The sequence below is a fragment of the Lepisosteus oculatus genome, chromosome 12, assembly GCF_040954835.1.
Source record: "Lepisosteus oculatus isolate fLepOcu1 chromosome 12, fLepOcu1.hap2, whole genome shotgun sequence".
NCBI classification, from domain to species: Eukaryota; Metazoa; Chordata; class Actinopteri; order Semionotiformes; family Lepisosteidae; genus Lepisosteus; species Lepisosteus oculatus.
The window spans coordinates 4,354,317-4,374,975 of record NC_090707.1 but is presented as its reverse complement, the minus strand read 5'-3'; the positions used below and the strand labels follow the sequence as shown (position 1 = coordinate 4,374,975).

Here is a 20,659-nt window from a genome sequence, read left to right as displayed (position 1 = left end):
GGACTTTGTTACAGTTCTAGGTGTGTTGTTAGGCATTCTTTGAACAAGCAAAAGTAATGGACACACACAAAACATGATGCGGTATATTTAGATTTTCTGAAGGTTTCTGATAAAACTTAGCCATTAAAGATTTGGTCCCACATTACAGGTTTTATGGATTCGGGGGAAGTGTGCAAGTGCTTGGACTGAGAACTGGTTAACAGAAAACACCGTAAAAGTAATGGGTCTACGTCAAATTGGGGAGATGTAATTGGTACACAGTGCCACAGGCATCAAGAACCTGCATCCTTCCTGACTTATATCCGTGTTCCAGATTCTGACAGTCAGGTTTGTAGCGATACCAAAAACACACAGAAACAGAGCTGGGGCAGCAAACGAAATTCGAAAAGATTTTAAAATAGATTTCAGGACGCCCGTCAGGCGACAGTTAAAATAGACAAGTGTAGGGCTTTGTCTTCCAAGCAGGCAGTGAAAAGAGATCATAAACGCCGGAAGGGGCCCATCGGGGAGGTGTTGGGGGGCAGCCGGGCGGAGTGAGCCGCCGCAGTCGCCCGGACAGGCGGGGATGGAAATGCAGGATTGGGCCGGAGCAGGCGGACAGGCTGGCAGGACCCTCTGGAGGATGAGTGGACTGGAAAAGCCCGGCGAAGGGAGGCTGACCCGACTGACCGGGGATCAGAGGGGAGCCTGCTGCACTGTGGCCGACGGGCCCGAAACGTCCTCGGGACCAGAAGCGAGGCAGAAACCAGAGGGCAGACGTGGAAGCGATGTGGAAGAGCGTTTGAGACCGAGAGCACGAGGCACTTCTCAATGCGAAGGGGCTGTGGGGACATCGAAGAGCTTACCAGCCATTGTTGGAGTCGATACACCGGCTGCCCTCATCAAACAGGTAGAGAACATCCTCCGATCAGTCCTCAGTTGGAGCCTTTGTGTTCTTGCGCCGCAACACGCAGTTGGGCCCCCCTGTCCTCCACGCTGTCCGATGAGTGGACGTCATCAGTGCCAGCCGATGGTCAGTGGACCATGCCCGGGCAGAACGGCCGCTTCAAAACCGCACGTCACCGCAACATTTCACCACACAGCACGAAATGATGATGAGGTTTTAAAATCTTTATTCTTTGGCAGAACACTTTACATAGACGAAGGGGTTCGTTTGGCCAGGCTGGTCTCCTGTCCTTACTCTGCGTTTCTCACATTCCTGTGGCTGATTACAGGTTTTCTACAGTTCTGCATTAGCAACCAGCACCGTGAACTAAGCCTCATCACACAAAAAAACCTGCAGCAGCAACAGGGTACGTGCAGCCTTCAGAAAAACTCTGCAGGTATTTGGCTAAGGATGTGGTGTTTTTTTTTTTTTAAATCTTAACAGAACAGACATATTAACAGAATATTTCTTCCTTCATTTTGCTTGTCTTCTGTTTTGGATATCAATGTTCCTTCAGCTGCAGTTGGCGCTTATGTCTTCATTTTTTTATCATCTGCGAAGGCTGGGGGGTTTGTTGATCTCAAATCACGTAAAAGTAAATACTTGATACAAGCAGTTGTAACAGGAGAGAAATTCAAGTATCACAGGTTTCAAGAAGCCCAAAAAGAAAGCAGTCATAATAGGTGGATCAAGTCCCAGAGAGTGGAGTTCGTTTTATTACTAAAAAACAAAATCCACAATCTTCAAGAAGTAGTGCATTGGCTTCTTTTTTTTAAGTTTGTATTGGATATGTTAGAGTAGAAAATAAAATCCTGAAACAATGTCTGGAATTGAGGACAGCCGTGACATTTTCCAAGCAATGTTCTGCTGTCTAGATGTCATTAACACAAACCAGACAGAAGGCAATAAAGCAACACCCTATTCTTTGATAGTCAGTCAAACGCCTGCCATCATCACCTGCAATTTAACTGTACAGAGCCAAAGGGTGTTATTCCTCTTATTTTTATTTTTTGTTAAGCTCTTTTACATGAAAGATGATATCTTAAAATAAAGAATACCATCGTATTCAAAATAAATTATGTGCAGACTCAAATGGACAAATGCACTACCCTGCCCCAAGAAAAGTCTTTTGATAAACTGATATTTAAATAAAACTGAGTAATCTAAAGACTGTGATCAAAACTTATCGAAACGTTCATCAGAACGTGGCAGAGTGAGTGACATTCGGCCAAACATGCTGTTTAACACCAGGCCATTAAAGGCCCCACTCTTCCCGAGTTCTGCAGCTTTACTTAGAGGGCAAATGAAAGGGTGGAAGAAAAAAAAAAACAACTCTTCCCACAGTTCTCCCAGGACTTGTGCTTCAATCGATTTCTCGGTATCTGTGGAGAGTTTAAAATCCCTGAACACGCACAGCTGTCCATTCTTACTTCAGTCTTCATCACTTTCACTTCCAGACTCGCTGAGTTGCAGGTCGTTCTCTAAAACGAAAAAAAAAACACGCGCACCGTCAGCCCGACTTGTCCACACTTCGCCACATCAGGCGACAAAGGAGGAGATCGCGGTCTCTGTGCTCGTATCTCATCAGTCTGCGGATCACAACCACTCGTTTCTTGGAGAACGGAAACCGGGGTTCTGCAGCGCAAATGGATATCCGATAAGGCCAAGAGCACAGGGATTTATGCATTCCCAATAAAACCAATGTAATCTCAGGGCAATTAAAAGTTATTTTAACAGTATTTAAATGGTCATCACAAAAATGTCATGGGGTGGAGAAATGCCGTTAAGTCACTAGCTAGAAAAGGTGCTTTCTAGTTTTATATGAGCTGTGTAAACTGGGTGTTTCAGGCAGTGCTGGCATCCTTGTACTCACTGAGAGTGCTCATGAAGTGCCCCCTGCTCTCCTCGGGCCGGCTGCTGGGGGCCGGCGGGGCGGGCGCGCCGTGTGGGACCGGGGGCAAGGGCGCGGCCGGCCCCCGCCCCTCGTCCTCGGAGTCGCTGCTGCTGGAGCTGTCGTCGCTGCTCGAGGAGGAGCTCTTGGAGTCCGAGGAGCTGTCCCCGCTGCTCATCTGCTCCATGACCCGCGCCTCAGCCATCAGCTCTGGGCCAGCGGGCATCAGGGGGAGATCCACGTCAGTAACCGAGCAATTAGGCAAAGATGCGAGACCGGCTGGACGCACACGGCTGTCAACTTTTCGGCACGAACACGCGCAGCAGGCAGCAGGTATGGCTCATTCTACACCTTGTTAGGAGTAAACATGGGCCGATAGGCGGGGGGCTCAAACACTTCGTCCGTTTTGAACACTCGATTCAACGGATCAAACTGCTCTGCAAGAGCAGCTGTGCTTCCGTCAACATTCAGACAACGAAAAAGGAAAGCGATCAAGAAATTGCATGTCTTGTTTTCTTTAAATGACCTAAAAGCATAGACACTCGGTGTACAGCTGTATCGGAAGTGAAGGTGGCTCCACAGGACGGGATGCTTTGCCGTCGCAGCACACCCCTCGCTCAGCCTTGCCCCCAGAAGCCCCTGTGCCCTGGGCACGCCTGGATTACCTCTCTCGATGTCATCCATGGGAGAGGCAGGCGACAGCTTGTCTTTGGGAGGGGGGCTCTTCGAGGCCGCAGGGGTCTTGCCACTGCCGCTGCTGCCGTTCCTGAGCCGGCTGGTCTGCTGCTCCAGCCGGGACTGGATCCTGCTGCTGCCCTCGGCCCTGGGAACAGGCAGGGGCACATGGGTAGAGGGTCTCGCACGAGCCCGGGAGGAGGGCAGGCAGCCAGCCAGCCGGCCTCGCTAACGAACACGCCGTTAAGTAGCTCCTTCCTGCTACAACACGCACCCCCTTGGCTACAGGAGAACGCAGGGAAGGAGCCGTACGAGAGCAGGGCGGCATGTTGGCCCGATCAGGCCTAAACCAATCTGACAACCTCATCCAGTGGCTTCGTGGCAAACGGTCAAGAAGCACTTCTTCTTTTTGTGTTCCCTCGCTGAATTATCACAATACCAAACAACACACTTCATAGGAGCTAATTTACAGCTGCTCAAACCCTACATGCTAAGCTCGAAGAGTCTGAGAAGATGCGGGGCCCTTTAATTTCAAGATAAAACAATTGAAATAAACACATATGTTGTATTTAAGGCAACAGGCAGCACTCCAGGGGGGCTTATGTATTTTTTTATGCATGGATTAATTTATCTTTCTCTGCTTCAATGTAGGCGATTACTACTCTGTCTCCATTACAATAACAGCTTATTTGTATGCGTTTTTATTCTTCTGTTACAGAACACTGACGCAGGCTGACTGGATGCTTACACTTTGAATGTGTAAAACCTTGCTTCACAAACTCTAAACGCATCTCGCCGATACTGCAACTTGATGTGGGCAGAAGTGCAAGATCTCCGCTGTAGGTGCTTTGTTTTTGGTGGTTCTTTGCCCATCAGCAGGTATGCAGGACTGACCCAGCAGGTGCAGGAAAAGGTTTTAACAGCCACAATCAGGATCACTACAACCCCACAGGACTCAGATGTTTGGGCACCAGTCCCATTGCACACAGTCCCCCCGGCCCTCACCTAGTTTTTTTGACGGCTATGTTGCTGCTCAGCTTCTCCAGGCGATATTCTCCAGTGTCGTGGTTCATAATGAGGATGCATTCTTTCATATAGGGCCTCTTCGAACCTTTGAATACTGTCACAGGGGCCGTTGACCCCTAAGAAGAAAAGGAATGAGGAATAAAGAGGGGATAAGGAATCTGCAGGAGGGTGGCATTGCGAACAGAAAAGAAAAAGACTTCCACAGAGGCAGTGAATTACAGAAAGGCGTGAGCAGAGCTGCTTTGTTTCTCCTATTTAATGCCGTTCAATGCACAAGAGCTGCTGGCGTTCCCTCCTGTCGAGACCTTGACTTAATTGAAGCTAACACACAGATGTCGCCATGCAGAACGGGCGGTGAAACCCCATAACGAGGGACTGGGGCTGCAGGTTACCGCGGTACGTGACTCGCTGGCCGAAGGTGACCGACAGGCGGCACTATTGGCGCATCGGATGTTAGTGAAATGATGGCTTCATTTAATCTCTCTACTGTGCACGTTTAAATCCGCTTAATACAGAATGTTAATATAGAATTTTACAACTAAAGGGAAATTTTGGTAGCTGAAAATAAAATAACAGAGCATAATGTCTCTGAACATCATAAAGGATATTAATTTAAGAATATAAATATATTAACCATACCGTACGTGTTCACAACAAGCCACAGAATAATAATAATAAAATAATAATAATAATCATATTTTTATATATATCAAACTGAGTCTTTTTTTGTAAATAAAAACAATACTAATTAAATACTTTACATGATTTAAAACACAGCTTAAAATTTATAAACGTCTAAACGGTATACAACTTAAATTCTATAACTGGAAATAGACTGTCCCTCAGCATTGACCGGGACTCCAGACCAGGCGTTTTCTGGCGACAGCACAAAGGCTCCACTCGCCACGTTAAACTTTCAGTGCTCCACCTGGCGGTTTTATAAAGTAGTGCAGTCCACAATAGATGTAAAAATAGCAATCGGGGTGCGCTGCGGCGCGTTAGGGCATGTGCACTGCAAAACGATGCAGTATCCAGCACGCTTTCTCAAAGGCTGGATCTGTAATGGAGCTAACAGCTCTATCCGACTGAAAGGCTACTAACCTTAACTTACTGCTGAAACAATGTTTAGGAACCGAAAGTAATTGTTCACACATTAATCCTACGAATAGGGTGACTTGAGGTTTCGACCCCCGGCCCAGGGAGGGTGACGCCACCTTGCAGAAATGTGCAACACTGTTGGAAATAGGAGGGGGTTATTTCACGACAAAGGGGGATTTCTAAAGTTTAAAGGAGCCTTTCTGAAATATCAGTTTTGCAACAACAAAGAGGTGTCGGACAGTATTTTGCCGTGCTCTTACCTCAATGTTTGGCAGAGTTATCGTCACCTGCTCGCCCTTGCCCACCTCGAGCTCGCCTTGGCAGGTCGTGTCGATGGAAGCGGGTTTAAAGTCATCTGGGGACAGTGAACACGGTTTAATCGCACCTTCAACCCGAACCGGCGGATTTATCTCGCCACCGAGCAACAAGGCACGCAGCGCTGCGCCAGCAGAGGGCGCCACCGCGCACACGACGAGGATTGAAAGGAGAAAAGACGGACTAAACGTTTGCCAAGCAGATCCGTTTCAACAATGGCCAAATGCCGGGAGCTACAATGTGTTACTGGAAATCTTGAAGCAAAAAAGAAAAAGCTAACGTTCCTCCCAACCTTTACAAAAATGACACAATCCGGTAATAGACGGATAGGAATCATATTTTGGATTGTTTACAGTCAAGCCCTAATTTGCTACTTCCAGCTGTTTAAACAAAACTTGTACCAGTGTTCGTGATACATAAAAACCACGAGAACACCGTAAACGCATGGGCTAACCACGTCACCAAAACGGGGAAACTCGTTTATTGCCGTTTTAAAGAGTCCTCTTGTCATTATTGTCCGAACATTAACATCGAAATTAAATAGTTACCACTTACATCGCACAGTATGGAATGCGCATTTGGGTTGTTTTTCAAATGTTTCGCCTAATTTCAGAACATGCTCTTTGTTATCAAAGGCAGAGTAAGCTGCTCCATTCATTCTAACGAAACTTTTCTACCATATGTTCCAAACTCGCTTCACATCCATCCGATACCTTCTATGGCAGGAAAAAACCACCTCAAGACCCTTCGGCCCCGAAGCCCGCCTTTTCTTGCCTGTCATTGGTCAATTATCTCCAGCTCTCGAGCATTCAGTTCGTCCCTGCGCTGCGGTTCGCCAGCCGACCGATCAATCAAAGCAGCGCAATGTTTAACCGGAAGTAGGCGTCCTCCCTCGTCACGTGACGTGGGTTGTGCCTTCACGGCGAAGTGAAAACGTGACTTTTTCCCCCCCCTTATTTCCGCTTCGAAAGGTGTGTGTGTGCGTGTATGAGAGGCTTTTTTCGACATGTTGGTAGAGAGATCGGTTTCGATGTGAAGTTAATTTTAGGCTTGAAAACCCCGGTTCAGATTTCACACCTGTTTGTTGCGGTATAAAGACACTGCGACAAAATACATATATTGGTCAATGACACTGATAAGCGTTCCCAGCTAGCCTTAGTGAGGTATTAACCCACAAAGGAGTCTGTACTGACGGAGTAATTTTTCATCTTACTTAAAGCCTTCCGTTATTCTAATTATCCGAAGCTAAAACTCATAAATGGGTGTATTTTCATCACTGCGTGGCAAAACACGTGTATACACTTCAACCCCCACTGCCCCTAGTCCTTCCCTACATCCTTTGCGCCTAAAAGAGGCGGAGTCGCGTCGCAGTCTGATGACGCACAGTTGCTTTAGAAACGAGAAACGCTTGTTTGCGGACAGGGGTTTGAAAAGGTGCGTTCACTCTGACAAAAAAGCGTGTTTCTTACCTGTTCTGCGGATGATTAAATTTCAACATTAAAAAGGTATATTCAGTGTCGTAATTTAATGTGTTTTGAAGACCAGATTTCAAAGGCTCGTTTTCAGAGATACTGTTTCTACATATTACATAATAAACTCGCTCTCTCAGGACAGCTTTACTGTTGCAATATTGCATAACAGTGTTTACTATCGGTATTCCAGATATAAACAAATGTCCTAATTTCCATAAACTATGTTCTAGAAATGTCTCAACTATATTACAATTATGATACAACAACCGCTAATGATCATCCTCCGTTCCTTCGCCAACTCTGAAACTTCAAACCGTCCAGCGTTTGCTGATAAAAATGATCCTAATAAATGAATTGAACGTGTGTAGTACATTTTTACAGTTACAATAGTTAGTACAATAGTTTGTTATTGTTGTAAGATTGTAGTGTTTCTACGGGAATATTTATAACCTCTGAACGCCCAGGCGCCTTGTAAAATCCCTACTGCTTCTGCTCATTTATTCCTCTAAAAACAATAAATTGTTCATATTATCCGTATTCTTATTTCAACATGTAAAGTCGAGGCAATATCATCACACTAAAAGAAATGGTAAGTAAGATTTTTTCTTTTAAGATTTAGGCTCTGCATAGACATTCTGCGCTCACTTTATGTGATGACGGAATGACGCATTGTGATTTATAAACATTGAATGACTGAATCATATGTGTTTATTTTCTAGGTCATCTAAAGGGAGGGCATCATTATGAGCCCATCGGAGAGCAAGCAAGATGACATTGACTCTAAAATACTGTCTTTAGCTGCTGAGATTGCAGACAGTCCAGATCAAAATGTGCCTGTCCTTCTGTTGAACTTAAAAGGTAAAGTGTAAAGCTGTCTTGTTTTGTTTTATACAGTACATGCCCGCATCAGTGTGCTGTTCTATGCCTTTAAATGCAATTTTAATGCATTATCATCCTTTTCTATTATGGTTTCATAAATTATTTTTCTTTCCTGTTTTGTTTTTAGAAATTCTGGGGCAAGAATCTCTTGGAAGGAATGAACTGAAGAAACTGAAAGAAGACATCTACTCCTGTGGCCTCACAGAATATTGTAATGTAGTTCTGAAGAAAGATTTCTCCAAAATTCAGGGTGGCTGGTCAGCTGCTGCACAGTTAGCCGATATTCTAAGGTAAACAACTGTTCTTTCCCTTTACAAATAAAGAGTTGTGTAGTTCATGTGTTTAGCGTATGTTGCATGTACATGGTTGAATTTACTGTGCATCTCTTTGGTCTAGAGTCAGCCAGCTAGTGAGATAAGATGAGAAAATCTATTGTTGCACTTCACTGTGGGTTTCTTAATAAAAACAAATGTATACGAAAGACAGAGATGTCTTTCATTCATACTCATCAATATTTGTGTATATCAGAAACCAGGCAGATTTCAAAATATTTTTGCATCTGCTCAGATTAGAGGTACTCTGTACATGTGCCTGCTCCTTTGTGAATACCATAATACCTGAGTTCTTGAAGTACAATAAGTGCTGATCAGAGCAGCCATTTCTTTTGCAGAGGAATATTTGACTCTCACAGTTTTTATGATCAGTTCAGAGTGGGCTAATTCATTGTCATTTAAAAAGAAAAAACTTTTAAAAAGCAGGAAGGAGGCCTTTTTTTGGTGAAGCCGATACCCCGGTCTCTATCAGGAAATAGCTGGATAAGAACCTGGGACCAATTAGCTACTCATTCCCAAATGGACTTGATTTTCCAAATGGGCTTCTCTTGTTTGTGACCTTCCTTCTATTCTTATTGTGGTGCCTTTGCTTTCAGTAAATCTTGTGTGGACATAGATCCTGAGGAAGAAAAGGAGAAATTTCATAATGAAGTTCTCCCAAAGGCAGCTGACAATCTGTTGAATTTGGCAAGGCGCATACAGAAACGATATGAAAGAGCTGTCAAGGTATCCCTTTTTATCACATTTACTTGGTTTGAATACGGAGATGGTGTTTTCAAAATAAATCATTAATGAATGCAAATTATTCAAATGAAAACTGAATTAGTCTGCCTTGTTATTATTAGAGGGATTCCTATTGAAAGTGGATGTTTTTAGTTTTAATAGGCAGCATACATTTCAAAGAGTCTCGGGTGCAGAACGACAGGATATATGAAAAGGTAGCTTTGTCATAGTTCAGAGTATGCCTGACTGGTGGGTGCTCTGCGGCTCTGAATAATTATTTTACATTTTCCATTTAGCCTTGGCCAGTGTTTGAGATATATTTATAAATGACTACAGTGCAATAATATATTTAATATTAATGTCCAACTAATATCCTTGCTAGTATAATAGATGAACAAAAACAATTAAGATAATATCCTGAAGAATTTCTGGGGAAGGAGGAATCAAGAGTGTAAAAAGTTGTTTCTGTCTGTAGGGTTTAGGGTTGTGCCCTCTCCAGGATTCAGTTAATCATGTTCTTAATAATTAAAATTGAGTTTCCAACGGACTCAGAAACTATTTAAATACATTTTTTCTTAGGACATTTAATTTTAAGTTCTTCTTTTGTTATATTGTGTTTTTCTAGTTCATAAGGACTAAAAAACAAGCTTGAGCTATGGTTGTGAATTACACATAAGATTTCCTTAACACTTTATTCTTGTTTCCAACAGGATGAAGAAAAAGCAGAATTGTATAATAATTTTCACATAGTGACAAACTCTGTTTGTTGGCTATGCAGTGGGCACATTGATGTAGCTAAGCAAAGTAAGTGGGAGGCAAATGTTTTTACTTACACAGTTATCTGAGGATTTGCATAATTGCAAAAATTCAAAATTTACGTTATACTGTGATTTTTGTCTGTCTGACTTGCAAGAGAGATTTTTATCCATAAAAGATTTGCAAACTCCATTATGATTTCTGTATGTAAAGTAGTGATTTTTATCAAAAGTGTAACAATTGTATTTTTCCTTGAAGATTAATTAAGACGTTTCTACTTTAATATTTAACCAGCTCTCCAATCTGAAGATTTTCATCAGTTACTACTTACTGATGATGTTAAAACCAGAGCTACCATGATGTCAGTTCTGGAAAATCTTGTCAGAGTAAACAGGTGGGGATACAGTGAAAAACGTCTGCGTGTTTTTCTGTATTTATATTTTGTAGTCAGGGTATATTAAAGAAAACAAAATATATTTCTTGAATGATATAATCAATGCAGTATCTCAAAACAAGTTTATTTGTTTAACGTGATATAGTAACAATTCTTTTAAAGCCCTTGAAGAAAGAGTGTGACAATCCAGGGCCTATAATTTGTAGATTTATTTTTTACCTATTACTGAAATTTCACTTTTCCTTTCTCACTCATTCTCACTGCGAACCCAGCAGACTCAGTCTAGCCTAGTATAATTTACCCCAAAGGCTAGAAAAAAACATCTTTAAATCTACCCTGCGCTTGTCTTATAAATATAGTGTTGATCCTTGCTTTAGTTTCATGTAGACACTCATTGGATCAAGATGAGACGAAAGACACAAATTGTAGCTTGCAGTTCAGATTTGACATATTTTTGTTATTGTTTTCTGTTAGTGCTGTTTTAACAAAGACTGATGAGAAGGATATTCGTAAAATTTTGGATGAGCTTGTTTACAATCTCTTGGAAGAGACCAACCCTGTGATTGGCAGTTTGGCAACAAAAGCATTACTGCTAATGACAAGAAGACACCCGCCCATTGTAAAAATTATCTGCACTCATTACAAAGGTAAGTCCACTGGAAAAAGTTATTAAATACAGAACTTTTAAATGACCATAAAGTGTAAACACATTAATGGCTTTAATTGTGTTGCTAGGATTAATATATTCTTAAAATGAAGTTCAATAAAGTTGTGACATTAAGTAAATGTTACTTTTTGCCCATTGAATTATAATTTGCAATAAATGTCTTGATCCAATCAGCCTTACAAATTCAATTGAGCAAGAAATGGACTGGAAAAGGTTTTGGAAGAGAACTCCATCAGCTTCTGGACCTGCTTTATGCTGGATCCTACCAGCAAGGTGAAATGCAGGTATGCTTACTTCCCAAATCCTTGTAAATCATTTTGGATTGAGTAAATATCAGCGTTATGGGTTAACTACCTTTATCCCGATGCAGTGTTTCTCAGTCCTTGTTGTACCAGAGACCAGCTCCCCAAAGTTCTCCTCATTTTAGGACTGCTTAGCCTAAAATCAAAATGCTCTTGTCATCACCCATTATAACTGTGGCTCCCTGGCCCTGTCTGTAAGATCATATTGAAACACATGATCAAGTGTATGCTAATCTATTGCTTCATAATTTGGATTTTTAAATTAGATCTGAAAGTTGGTACTAATAATCCATGATTTATGCAGTGTTTTCTAGCATGGATTTGGTTTGGTTTTGTTATTCAATATGTGACTGTGAATTGGTATTGCTCTGAAGTTAGAATTGTTCATTGGGAACAAATAACAATGTGATTCATACTGTCTTCTTTATTAGAGATTACACAGAGCAGCATGCTTAATCCAAGCAGCATGGAGAGCCTATCAGACCAGAAAAAGACTCAAGAAACTTCCCAAAGCAATTACTAGAATCCAGAAAAGCTTCAGGTAAAATGCAATTGAAGAAATCGACCAAACTGTATAAAATGTGAATCTATTGGCGAAGGTGACCCAGCTCAAGAAATATATGTGTATTTTTATAAACTACAGAGAGAGATTTGCCTTTTTCTATTTTTGTTTTTTGTTATTTTCTTTTTAGAAGAGATTATAACAATAATATCTATTGACATTCTGTGCAGTAAAGTGAATTGCAAGTTCAGAAATTGGTTAAAGCAAGGGTTTGTAACTGTGGTCCTGGAGAGCCCCAGTTAAGTTGGTCACATGTTTTTAAAGATACCTATAAGGTATTGATGAATTTATCAATTAGTCTGTTAAATTAAGAGAATTCTGGTTCCTGTGGGCAGAAGAGTAATTTGTTTTCAGTCCTAAATTATAACTAAATTACTTAACAAACTACTTTATTTTAAGTGATCACAATGGATTTGTTCCATATATATCAAAATTGATTTAATGGTAACCTACAAAGCCTTGGTTCGGGGCTGGGCCAGAGTTGGAGATCCCTAGACTAGAGCATTACATTTAAATGGCACAAAGGGGACATTAGTGTTTGAAAGTTGGTTTTGTCTTAATTTTTGAGTGCTCTTTATTTAGTCATTATTAAATTACACTGCTTTTTCATTTGGTATGTAATGGAGTTTTTCCCCATATTTATACTGTGTACACACATACTGCTGTGCAAAAGTCTAAGTTATTTGCCATTGTTCCGATCTTCTCTTTTTTGAAGTTGTTCCTTCCTTTAAGCAGAAGCACAGTTCTGATGAGCTACTAACATTTTAGCCATTTTGTTTTAAGAAGGGACTCAGTCCTGATAGATCTGTATTTTGCAGCACAGATCGCCACTTCATGTTAGCTACTCAGAATTTACCATAAGATGCTGTTATTCATTTTTTGTTGATTTAGATAAATTTGAATTAAAGACTGCTAAATTGCGAACTAGATTTCTTCTCAGCCACACTCAGCTGGTAAATTAATAACAGTCAAATTTCTTATAATAATAGAAAAGAGAGAATTTGAGTAAATTGTTGATCATGGCATGCATATGTTTTAACTTCTGAGTGTGTATAAGCTGTCTTAAGACATCTGCACAACAGTGTATACATTTCTGTTTTAGTATGTGTTACTCAGATGGTATAAAAACATGTTTCAGGGAAAGAAAGGCGAAGGAGCGTCTGCTTTCTCAGAGGCTCAAGGAGGAGGAAGAGCTCAGAAACCATGTGCAGCTCCAGAGACAAAGAGCTCTTCGTGAATTCCGACAGCGGCAACTTGACCTGCTAGAAATAGTACCTGCAAGTGAGAAACTGATTGTCATACAGTTTCTATGTTTTACAATTAATATTTGATCATATTTGAGTATCTTTTGTAAGATATCATGTGTATAGGGAGAAAAAAGAATAATTTCTGTAACACTGTATCCTCAGCTGAAATGAATGTTATAGCATCATGCTGAATTCATGCTCGTTTTGCCCCCATTTGAATGTGAGAATAAATGTAGGATAAGATGTGCTCCAAACCTGACATTTTGTTTTGACAAAAATATATTTGTATAAGCAAACGTGTGTATATCATTGCAGTTCTTTAAGTTAATCAGCACTGAAATGGTCAAGGCAGCATGGAAGAAAATAAACAACACCGTGAGACTCCTAATGTTACAATTAAAAAACAAAAGCTTATTATAAAATGTTATTAAAATGGGTTATGAAAATAAATTCACATAACACGCATATTAAAGAAGAAAAAACACATTTTTCACATCCTTTAACCAGTGTTTGGTTACAGGTTGTGCAAACCATCAGTGAAGTACTGACTGCTCTGATAATTTCCTGCAGGTCTTGTAGATGTGTATTTAAGGGAACAAGAACAGAAGGCTGCCATCCTGATTCAGAAACTGTGGCGAGGACACAGTGAGAGAAGGAAATTTCATGACCAGAAGCGGGCCCTGAAAGAGTTTAAGGCAGCAGTAACTTTGCAAAGAGCAGTAAGTCATTATACTTGCTAATATGTTTTCAGCTATCATGCTTTAGAAGTTTAATTTATGGGCAAGCTATTCCAGAAACATTTTTTTGTGATTAAAAAAAAGAACAATCTAAAAGACATTTGAAAACTGATATGAACGGGAGTTGATTACGCCAGGAATTAATTGTACTCACTTTGGTCTTCGAAAATTGTTTACTCATTAATATTTTGTAGACTACTTTCAATGCATTAGAAGTTCTGTTTCTTGCTTAACATTTGTAGGCTCTGCGTTTCTTGCAAAGACGAAGGAATGAAAGACACATCTTGTCTCCTTGGAGAGGTCCCAAGGGCTTGACAGATGAAAGGAGGACAGAATTAAAGAAAGAGGTGGAAGACTATATTGCTCTTCACCCAGTGAGTTGAATAACATGGTATTTTACCTTCATCCTGTTATTGGTGTGGAATGTAACTGATGCATTCCTGTTTTCACTCTAGGTGTATTCTTTTTTTTCTTGGTAGAAAAACACATTATACATTTGACTGGTGGGATTGCATTATGATTCTTAAACATTTGAAAGAGGAATTTTTGAGCGAGCAGCTTGGTATCTTCTGTATTTTTGGCAGAGTTCTTCAAACACGTTTTTTCCACTGCCACCTTTCCACACATTCAGTAAAACTAAAGACTGGTGTCTGCCACTGGCTAGTTCAAAAAGCCTTGAAATGCAGTTTCAATAAACTCAAAACACTGAGTGAAGTGAAGTAGGGCTACCGGTTTACAGAACTGTGTGTGCTGCTGTTTCTAGTGTTCTTCAGTGTCAATGGAGAGCTGTAAGGAACTCCATCAAAAGACCCAGGAAATGCTAAGACAGCATGTAATGAAGAGACATCCACACAGAAAAGCCAACCAGCGCAGGGAGGCTCTCCTGGCACAGATTAACACTGATGTTGAACTTCTGATGAGTAAGTGAACTTCCTTTCACAGGCATTGCTAACACAGATTTTATACCATTACGTTTTGGAATTTGAACGGCATGTGATTTGATTTAAACGTTGGTGTGTGTAGCAATAGTTAAATATTAGTCCAGAGTAAAAGCAATTTACAGAACCAAAATAATACTTCCAGACATCAGGGAATATTGTGAAGTTAATGTGACTTTTTTTGTTCTTCTGAGAACTGGTTGCATGGTTGTGAAAAAGGAAAAAGTTAAATAGGCAAGTATTCAGCAAAAACAAGGTAGCAAACAAAACACATGAGCTAATATTTACAGACTATGTACTGTATAGCTCAATTGCATTTTGAGCCCATCCAGTCTTTTTTAAACATATTTAAGTACTGAAGAATGTAATCAGCATGGTAGTATTGTGTTCATAGCAGCCATCCTCCTGAGTGAAGAAATAACAGTGTTTATGTGTCTTTTTGTATACATAGATTCTCCACGTTTGCAAGAAGTTACAGAACCAGACATTGATGCATTCACAAGCAGATCAGGCCCTGTAGCTGCCCGGGCCAAAGAGTGCCACCACACCATGCTTCAGTTCAATCGCTGGCCGTGGTGGAAGAAACTAGGAGATGAATTCTTGGATCCTGAAAAAATTCCTAAAGAGGATATTAATACTGAATTTGAGACACTTTATTTGGGAGGAAGCTGATTATCACCTCAAATGGTTTATTTTCCTATTTCTTATTTAAAGATCGATTCCAGAATCAATTCAATTCAGTTATATAGTGCTTGTGACAATCTAACCAAATCTGAAAAAAAGTTCAGGAAATGCAATAGCAAAGCATTGGAACTATAACTTGAAGGCACAGGTGGGTTGCCATCTCATTTTTATTGTACTTTAGACACTTTGCTGAATAAACTGCAAGGCTCATTTAGAGATTTGTTGATGTAAAATAATAAATTGGTTTATTGTGTCAAGGTTTGGAGTACTTTGTACAGCTGGTCGTCCTTGGTGCATTCTCTTCATGATTTTGTATTTAAAAATATCCCTTTGTTTTAAAAGTAGTTGTTAAGTTGTCATGTTGGTGCCTCTCTACTCTAAGGAAACTTAAATAGTTCAGCAGTTGTAAAAATACAACTCCTTTCCCTGAGTTCAGTCTGGGTCCTTTCAGTGCCCAATACCTGCTTTCTCTCAGACTGTTGGTCGATTTGAGCACGATGGACTGAAGGGCCACCTCTTGTTTATGACCTTTCTTTTGTTTCGGTTCATCAGGGTAAAGATGGATTGTCAGCTGTGACTCGTGCTATCGTCCCCTGTCACTTCTCCCCTCCTGCTATGTGCTTCCCACACTACTTTTCTGCCATGTGCTGTCTTTTGTAAAGAATACTCAATGTTCCTCTGAGCTGCTGGTCATCTTCTGGTTCGGTCATCTAACCGATTATAACCCATTATATTGTACTGATCTCACACTGTACTACTGAGCTGTGCACACTGCTCAATATCCCTTGTTATTTAGATGTTTCAGCTATACTGGTGCCTGGGGTGGGAGAAGTCCCTTCCTAAGACAAGACAAGACAAGAACTAATTAATTTTAAGACTCCTGGTGCACAACAATATTATTTCATAATTTAATCAATTATTGTTCTGTGTTATTGTCCATTATTTTTAAGATGTAAGACTAAATAAACATACTGTACTGAGGAGATCTTTGATTCGAGTGTGATGCATGTTTGTATCTTTAAGAAGTTAGATTTTGTTTTCAGTATGTATATTTTTAGAACTTTACACATTAGGCTCGTCTTGGGCTTACAGTGCACACATGAATGAAGTGTGCTTTAATACCTGAAAAACGCCAGTGTCAAAATCAATACATGATCTCTGATTCACCTGTTATAAAAATGTTGAGTTAATAACGAATGCATTTAAAAAAGACATAACATTTCAGAACACACAAGATGTTTCCTAAAGAGTACTGTACTTTTGGCATACAGTAACCAGGCCAGCAGTCTGAATTATTAGACACAAATTCACTTTCCCTGGTGTAGATGGAAAGTAGCAGTTGAAGCATGCATTTAACATGGGGAAAAAGGGTCCTTTTAAATTATCCAGTATGAAGAGGTCCCAAAACTTCAAGATGTGTGCGCCAGGAAACTGGGGAAATGCTTCTGTATGGAATGACTAGTTGCTTTCACTGTCCCTAAAATGTGTCCTGGACTCAAATCATATCTGAATGTAAATTTATAGGCCTGTATCTTCATTTACAGGAGCCTAAAGAAAGAATGTGAAATATCTTGATACTGATACAGTGAAGCTGGCTTTGTTCAGTTGACATTAAGTATGTTTTTATCTCTTAGCAACTTTTTCAAGTACAGTATAATGTCACTGAACAACAAAGGAAAGAGTCGTCTGCTCAGTAAGCTAATAGTCTAACTGCAGGTCAGGTTGTACAAGATACCCATGGACTCTCGGCTTCTGTTTCAGGTTGTGTAACAGAATCTAAAACTTGGTTATATTGTGCGTGGCGAATGTACTGCTTCATCCTTCAATATGCACATTCACCTTTAGCAATATTTTAAAATTCACAACCCTCTGAAGTGCAGTAAATGTTTAATTCTTGCTTATCTAATTGCAGCACTGATCTGATGGGTATATAATCCCAAATTCGCAACTGCACTTAATACACCATTTTCTTACAGGGGGTTCACGAATATCATCTGTAATCAGTCTGTAACGCTTCGCTGTAACTGCCAAGCCGCTGTCGGAAGAAGAAAAACGCATTTTCACATCACATTAAAGATAGTTAAATAAATTATTCCTGTGCAATAAACTGCCGTGGAAAATTATCCGGTAGTCCAATGCATTCTCGGCTTAAACCAAACATGTGCTATGCTGTGCCTTCTTGGCATTTGGATTTGGTTGTACTGGGAAACGTTGAAGGGACGAATATTTTGGTGAATGTGCGTATAAGTGTGTGTTTGTGTGTGAGAGAGGTGGGGTGCAGATCGAGTATTTGCTGTGCTCTCTGCTTTCCCCTTTTGGTGTTTTGTTAATTCTTGACGCGTGGACCCGAACTAGTCCTGGGGGTAGTTGTCAGGGTGACGCGCCGGGCGGAGGGGCTCCGAGCGCAGCCTTGGGGGATGTTTTGGGCCGATTCCCAGGCTGAATAATGTGTCACCGGAGCCCCCAACAACAAAGGAAAACAGAAAGAGAAAGGTGACGTTTCTTTCTGCCTGGAAAAAAAAAAAACCCAGCCACAGGACCTCGGACGTCAGTGGTCGCAAGCGAAGCAAACCGCCAGTGAAGATGTAGCAAGCGCTAGATTCACTGTTTCCGCGACCGTCAGCCTTGTTGCAGGCTAGCCAACGGGGGAAATTACAAGTGTTTATCTAGTGGTTTTTTTCTTAATTCAGTGTATATCCTGAAGGTGGGAACCGGACACAAAACTACAAAGGTAGGTAAAAACTACGTTTCCATTCTTTTGTCGAGAGAAGGTGTGCTGTTATTGCACGGAAACCTTGTTTTCCAAGATGAGGTTTTGAATCACACTTTTTTTTTTAATTCCCGGCGAAATTGGCCATTAAATATCGCGGAATGGTTTGCTTCGGGTTAAGAGTTTAAATGTTAGTGGCCGCGTCGCTCTCTCTGTGTGATTGTGATGTGCCGGTGCGTGTTAGCACAGTGTTGATGGTTGTGTTATTGTTTTTTTTTTGTCTGGCTCTGTGCGATTATTTCCATTGTTTCCCCAACGTCGTTTTCAAAGACTCGCTGTGGGGGGAAACTCTGGGATACGTTTTCTATATTCTTTTTGTATATTGAGGTATCCCGGTGTATAGGGAGTGGATATACGACTTATGGTTATTTCAAGAAATGAAAATACAAAAAAAAAACCATGTTATTCTCCTTGTTTTATTTGAGGAAGGGGCCGTGATCTGTGACAGATGCAGGTCCCAGAAGTACACGTGCAGTCTTCAAATGACGTTGCTCTATAACCCACAGGCTTATAAACCTGCACTTCGCCTCTCCGGTTTTAATGATTAAGTTTTATGCCTTTAAACTTACACGGGCGAATTAAATGAAATTTGCCCTAATGGTAGATCATAAATCTTCTGCTGCCCGAGCCTGTGTTTACATACAGTAGTTCATGTTCTGCAATTTTAGTTTTTGACAGCCCGGGTAATTAGCATGTCTGCGCGAATTTGAGGAATAATGCCTTATTATTTTTACACACATCCACGGAATGATAATATCCTGCGCTGCTTCGTGTGGATGGTATTAGTCTTGAAGTCGTCACTCCCCGGTATCGGTGAATATTATGAGGCAGTTCGGAGGGAGAGCGAGGTGGCAGGATATTATGGACATAAATAACATCAATGAAAATGCCTGGCATGATAAACAGGGCATCACTCTCCGCAAACACCGACCTTAATGGGACATAATGGCATAAGTGTTATTAATTTGTGAGTACGTTCCTCGTGTGTAATGAGACACAATGGGGGAAAAAAGCACTTCTTTAGGGGCGGTAAAGACGCGTCCTCCGGAGGATGAAGTATAGATGGTGGGGAAAAAAAAAACAGAAAAAAGTCGACTGCAGACTTTCAGTTGTGATTTGGTAGCACCTGCATGTAATCGTTTCTGCCCCGAGGCAAACATAACTTCGGGCTGCCTCTTCGGACGCGCACAAACTTGAAAACGCCTGTAACCTTCACCACCATTTCAGGTAACGGGACTGAGGCTCCCAAGGCCGGCCCAATAACAGAAAAGACGGAGACTCCGCAGGCTTCAGCAGGGTATCTCCTTTCGGCGTGTCATGGCTGCAGGTTACTAGGAGACGGGGCGAATTAACAACAAAAGCTCCGAATCGTGCAAGAGAGTCCGTGTGGTGTCTGTGTTAAGTGACGGGCAGCCACCCTGCAGAAAAGCGGTCGTGTGGAGACGGTATGTGCCCGACCCACCTGTATGTAATTTAATAAGCACGCAGTGGTGGTGTTGGAGAGAAGCAGCAGCAGTCTATTGGACACGCACCCCGGGGGTTTGTGTCAACAAGCCGATTTCCTGCTCGCAGCCTGCTGGCAGGGATATAGGGCTTAATAGCTGGTAGGGACTGAGCTAAGCTTCTCTGCTAAAGCTGTTGAGCAAGCGAGGATAGATCACAAAGCGCTGAAGTCTGGCGGCGGGTGACGGCACGGGTTTGTCCTGGCCTAGGACTTCACAGCCTCTGTCCAAGTGGCTCTGTATTGCATTGCGCTAGCTGGAAAGGCGCAGATAGGATACTCCTCAGTCCATGGCACCTTTTGAACAGTGCCCGGACATACAGTATGTGAACAGCCCTCGGTGATGATCCCAGCTGCTGCTGCTTATTGTAGGAGGTGACTGGAGTCAGGTCTTTGGTTTTCTGTCCACACACGGAATACCACCTAAGAAAAAAAAAAGGTAAAACGCCTCAATAAACCTGTGTTACTTTTATGCTTGAGGGAATCTTTTTGAGTTCTTTTTAAAAAGCTTTTAACAATTTACCCCCCCCACCATCACTTTAAATGTGTAATTTGAATGATGCCACATTAAATATTGATTGCTATTGATTTTTTTAAAGTGGCTTTAGGGTGTGCCATCCTATTGATTCCAAATGTACCAGTCCTCTGAGAAATGCACATCCACTTGTCACCTAATACATTACACAGATGCACACAAAAATCAAGAATCAACCGCCTATAGGGACAGTGAAGGGGGTGGTTTTGTATTCTTAATTCATACTCATA

At 41.3% G+C, this 20,659-nt stretch overlaps 3 protein-coding genes across 8 annotated transcripts in view; 2 read left to right on the top strand and 1 right to left on the bottom strand.

Annotated features, from left to right (window-relative positions):
• Positions 1-1,095: 1,095 nt before the first annotated feature.
• Positions 1,096-6,693, bottom strand: eaf2 (ELL associated factor 2). Its single transcript, XM_006636247.3, has 6 exons — positions 6,486-6,693; positions 5,876-5,970; positions 4,497-4,633; positions 3,482-3,639; positions 2,799-3,026; positions 1,096-2,406 (listed from the first exon to the last, which is right to left on the bottom strand). Exons 1-6 carry the CDS (start codon positions 6,586-6,588, stop codon positions 2,357-2,359), a joined length of 771 nt encoding a protein of 256 aa, XP_006636310.1. The 5' UTR covers positions 6,589-6,693; the 3' UTR covers positions 1,096-2,356.
• Positions 6,694-7,224: 531 nt separating this feature from the next.
• On the top strand, positions 7,225-16,600 carry LOC102689481 (IQ calmodulin-binding motif-containing protein 1). 4 transcript variants are annotated; one of them, XM_015358646.2, is made up of 15 exons: positions 7,225-7,364; positions 7,961-7,991; positions 8,122-8,260; positions 8,409-8,571; positions 9,210-9,339; positions 10,047-10,140; positions 10,387-10,486; positions 10,961-11,133; positions 11,328-11,437; positions 11,887-11,996; positions 13,156-13,298; positions 13,835-13,983; positions 14,244-14,375; positions 14,765-14,921; positions 15,391-16,600. In XM_015358646.2, the coding sequence occupies exons 3-15, from the start codon at positions 8,146-8,148 to the stop codon at positions 15,609-15,611; spliced, it is 1,797 nt and encodes a 598-aa protein (XP_015214132.2). In that variant the 5' UTR covers positions 7,225-7,364; positions 7,961-7,991; positions 8,122-8,145; the 3' UTR covers positions 15,612-16,600. The 4 variants fall into 4 exon arrangements, with proteins under 4 accessions (XP_015214132.2, XP_015214131.2, XP_015214134.2 ...); XM_015358645.2 differs by having other exon boundaries at positions 7,225-7,435; XM_015358648.2 differs by lacking the exon at positions 7,961-7,991.
• Positions 16,601-17,871: 1,271 nt separating this feature from the next.
• arhgef49 (Rho guanine nucleotide exchange factor 49) overlaps positions 17,872-20,659 on the top strand; it is a 35,137-nt gene continuing 32,349 nt past the window's right edge. The window contains exon 1 of one of the 3 annotated variants that reach the window (XM_015358649.2): positions 17,872-18,354. The gene's annotated coding sequence lies outside the window, so the exon portion shown is untranslated. The other 2 variants (XM_015358650.2, XM_015358651.2) reach the window with 2 other exon arrangements.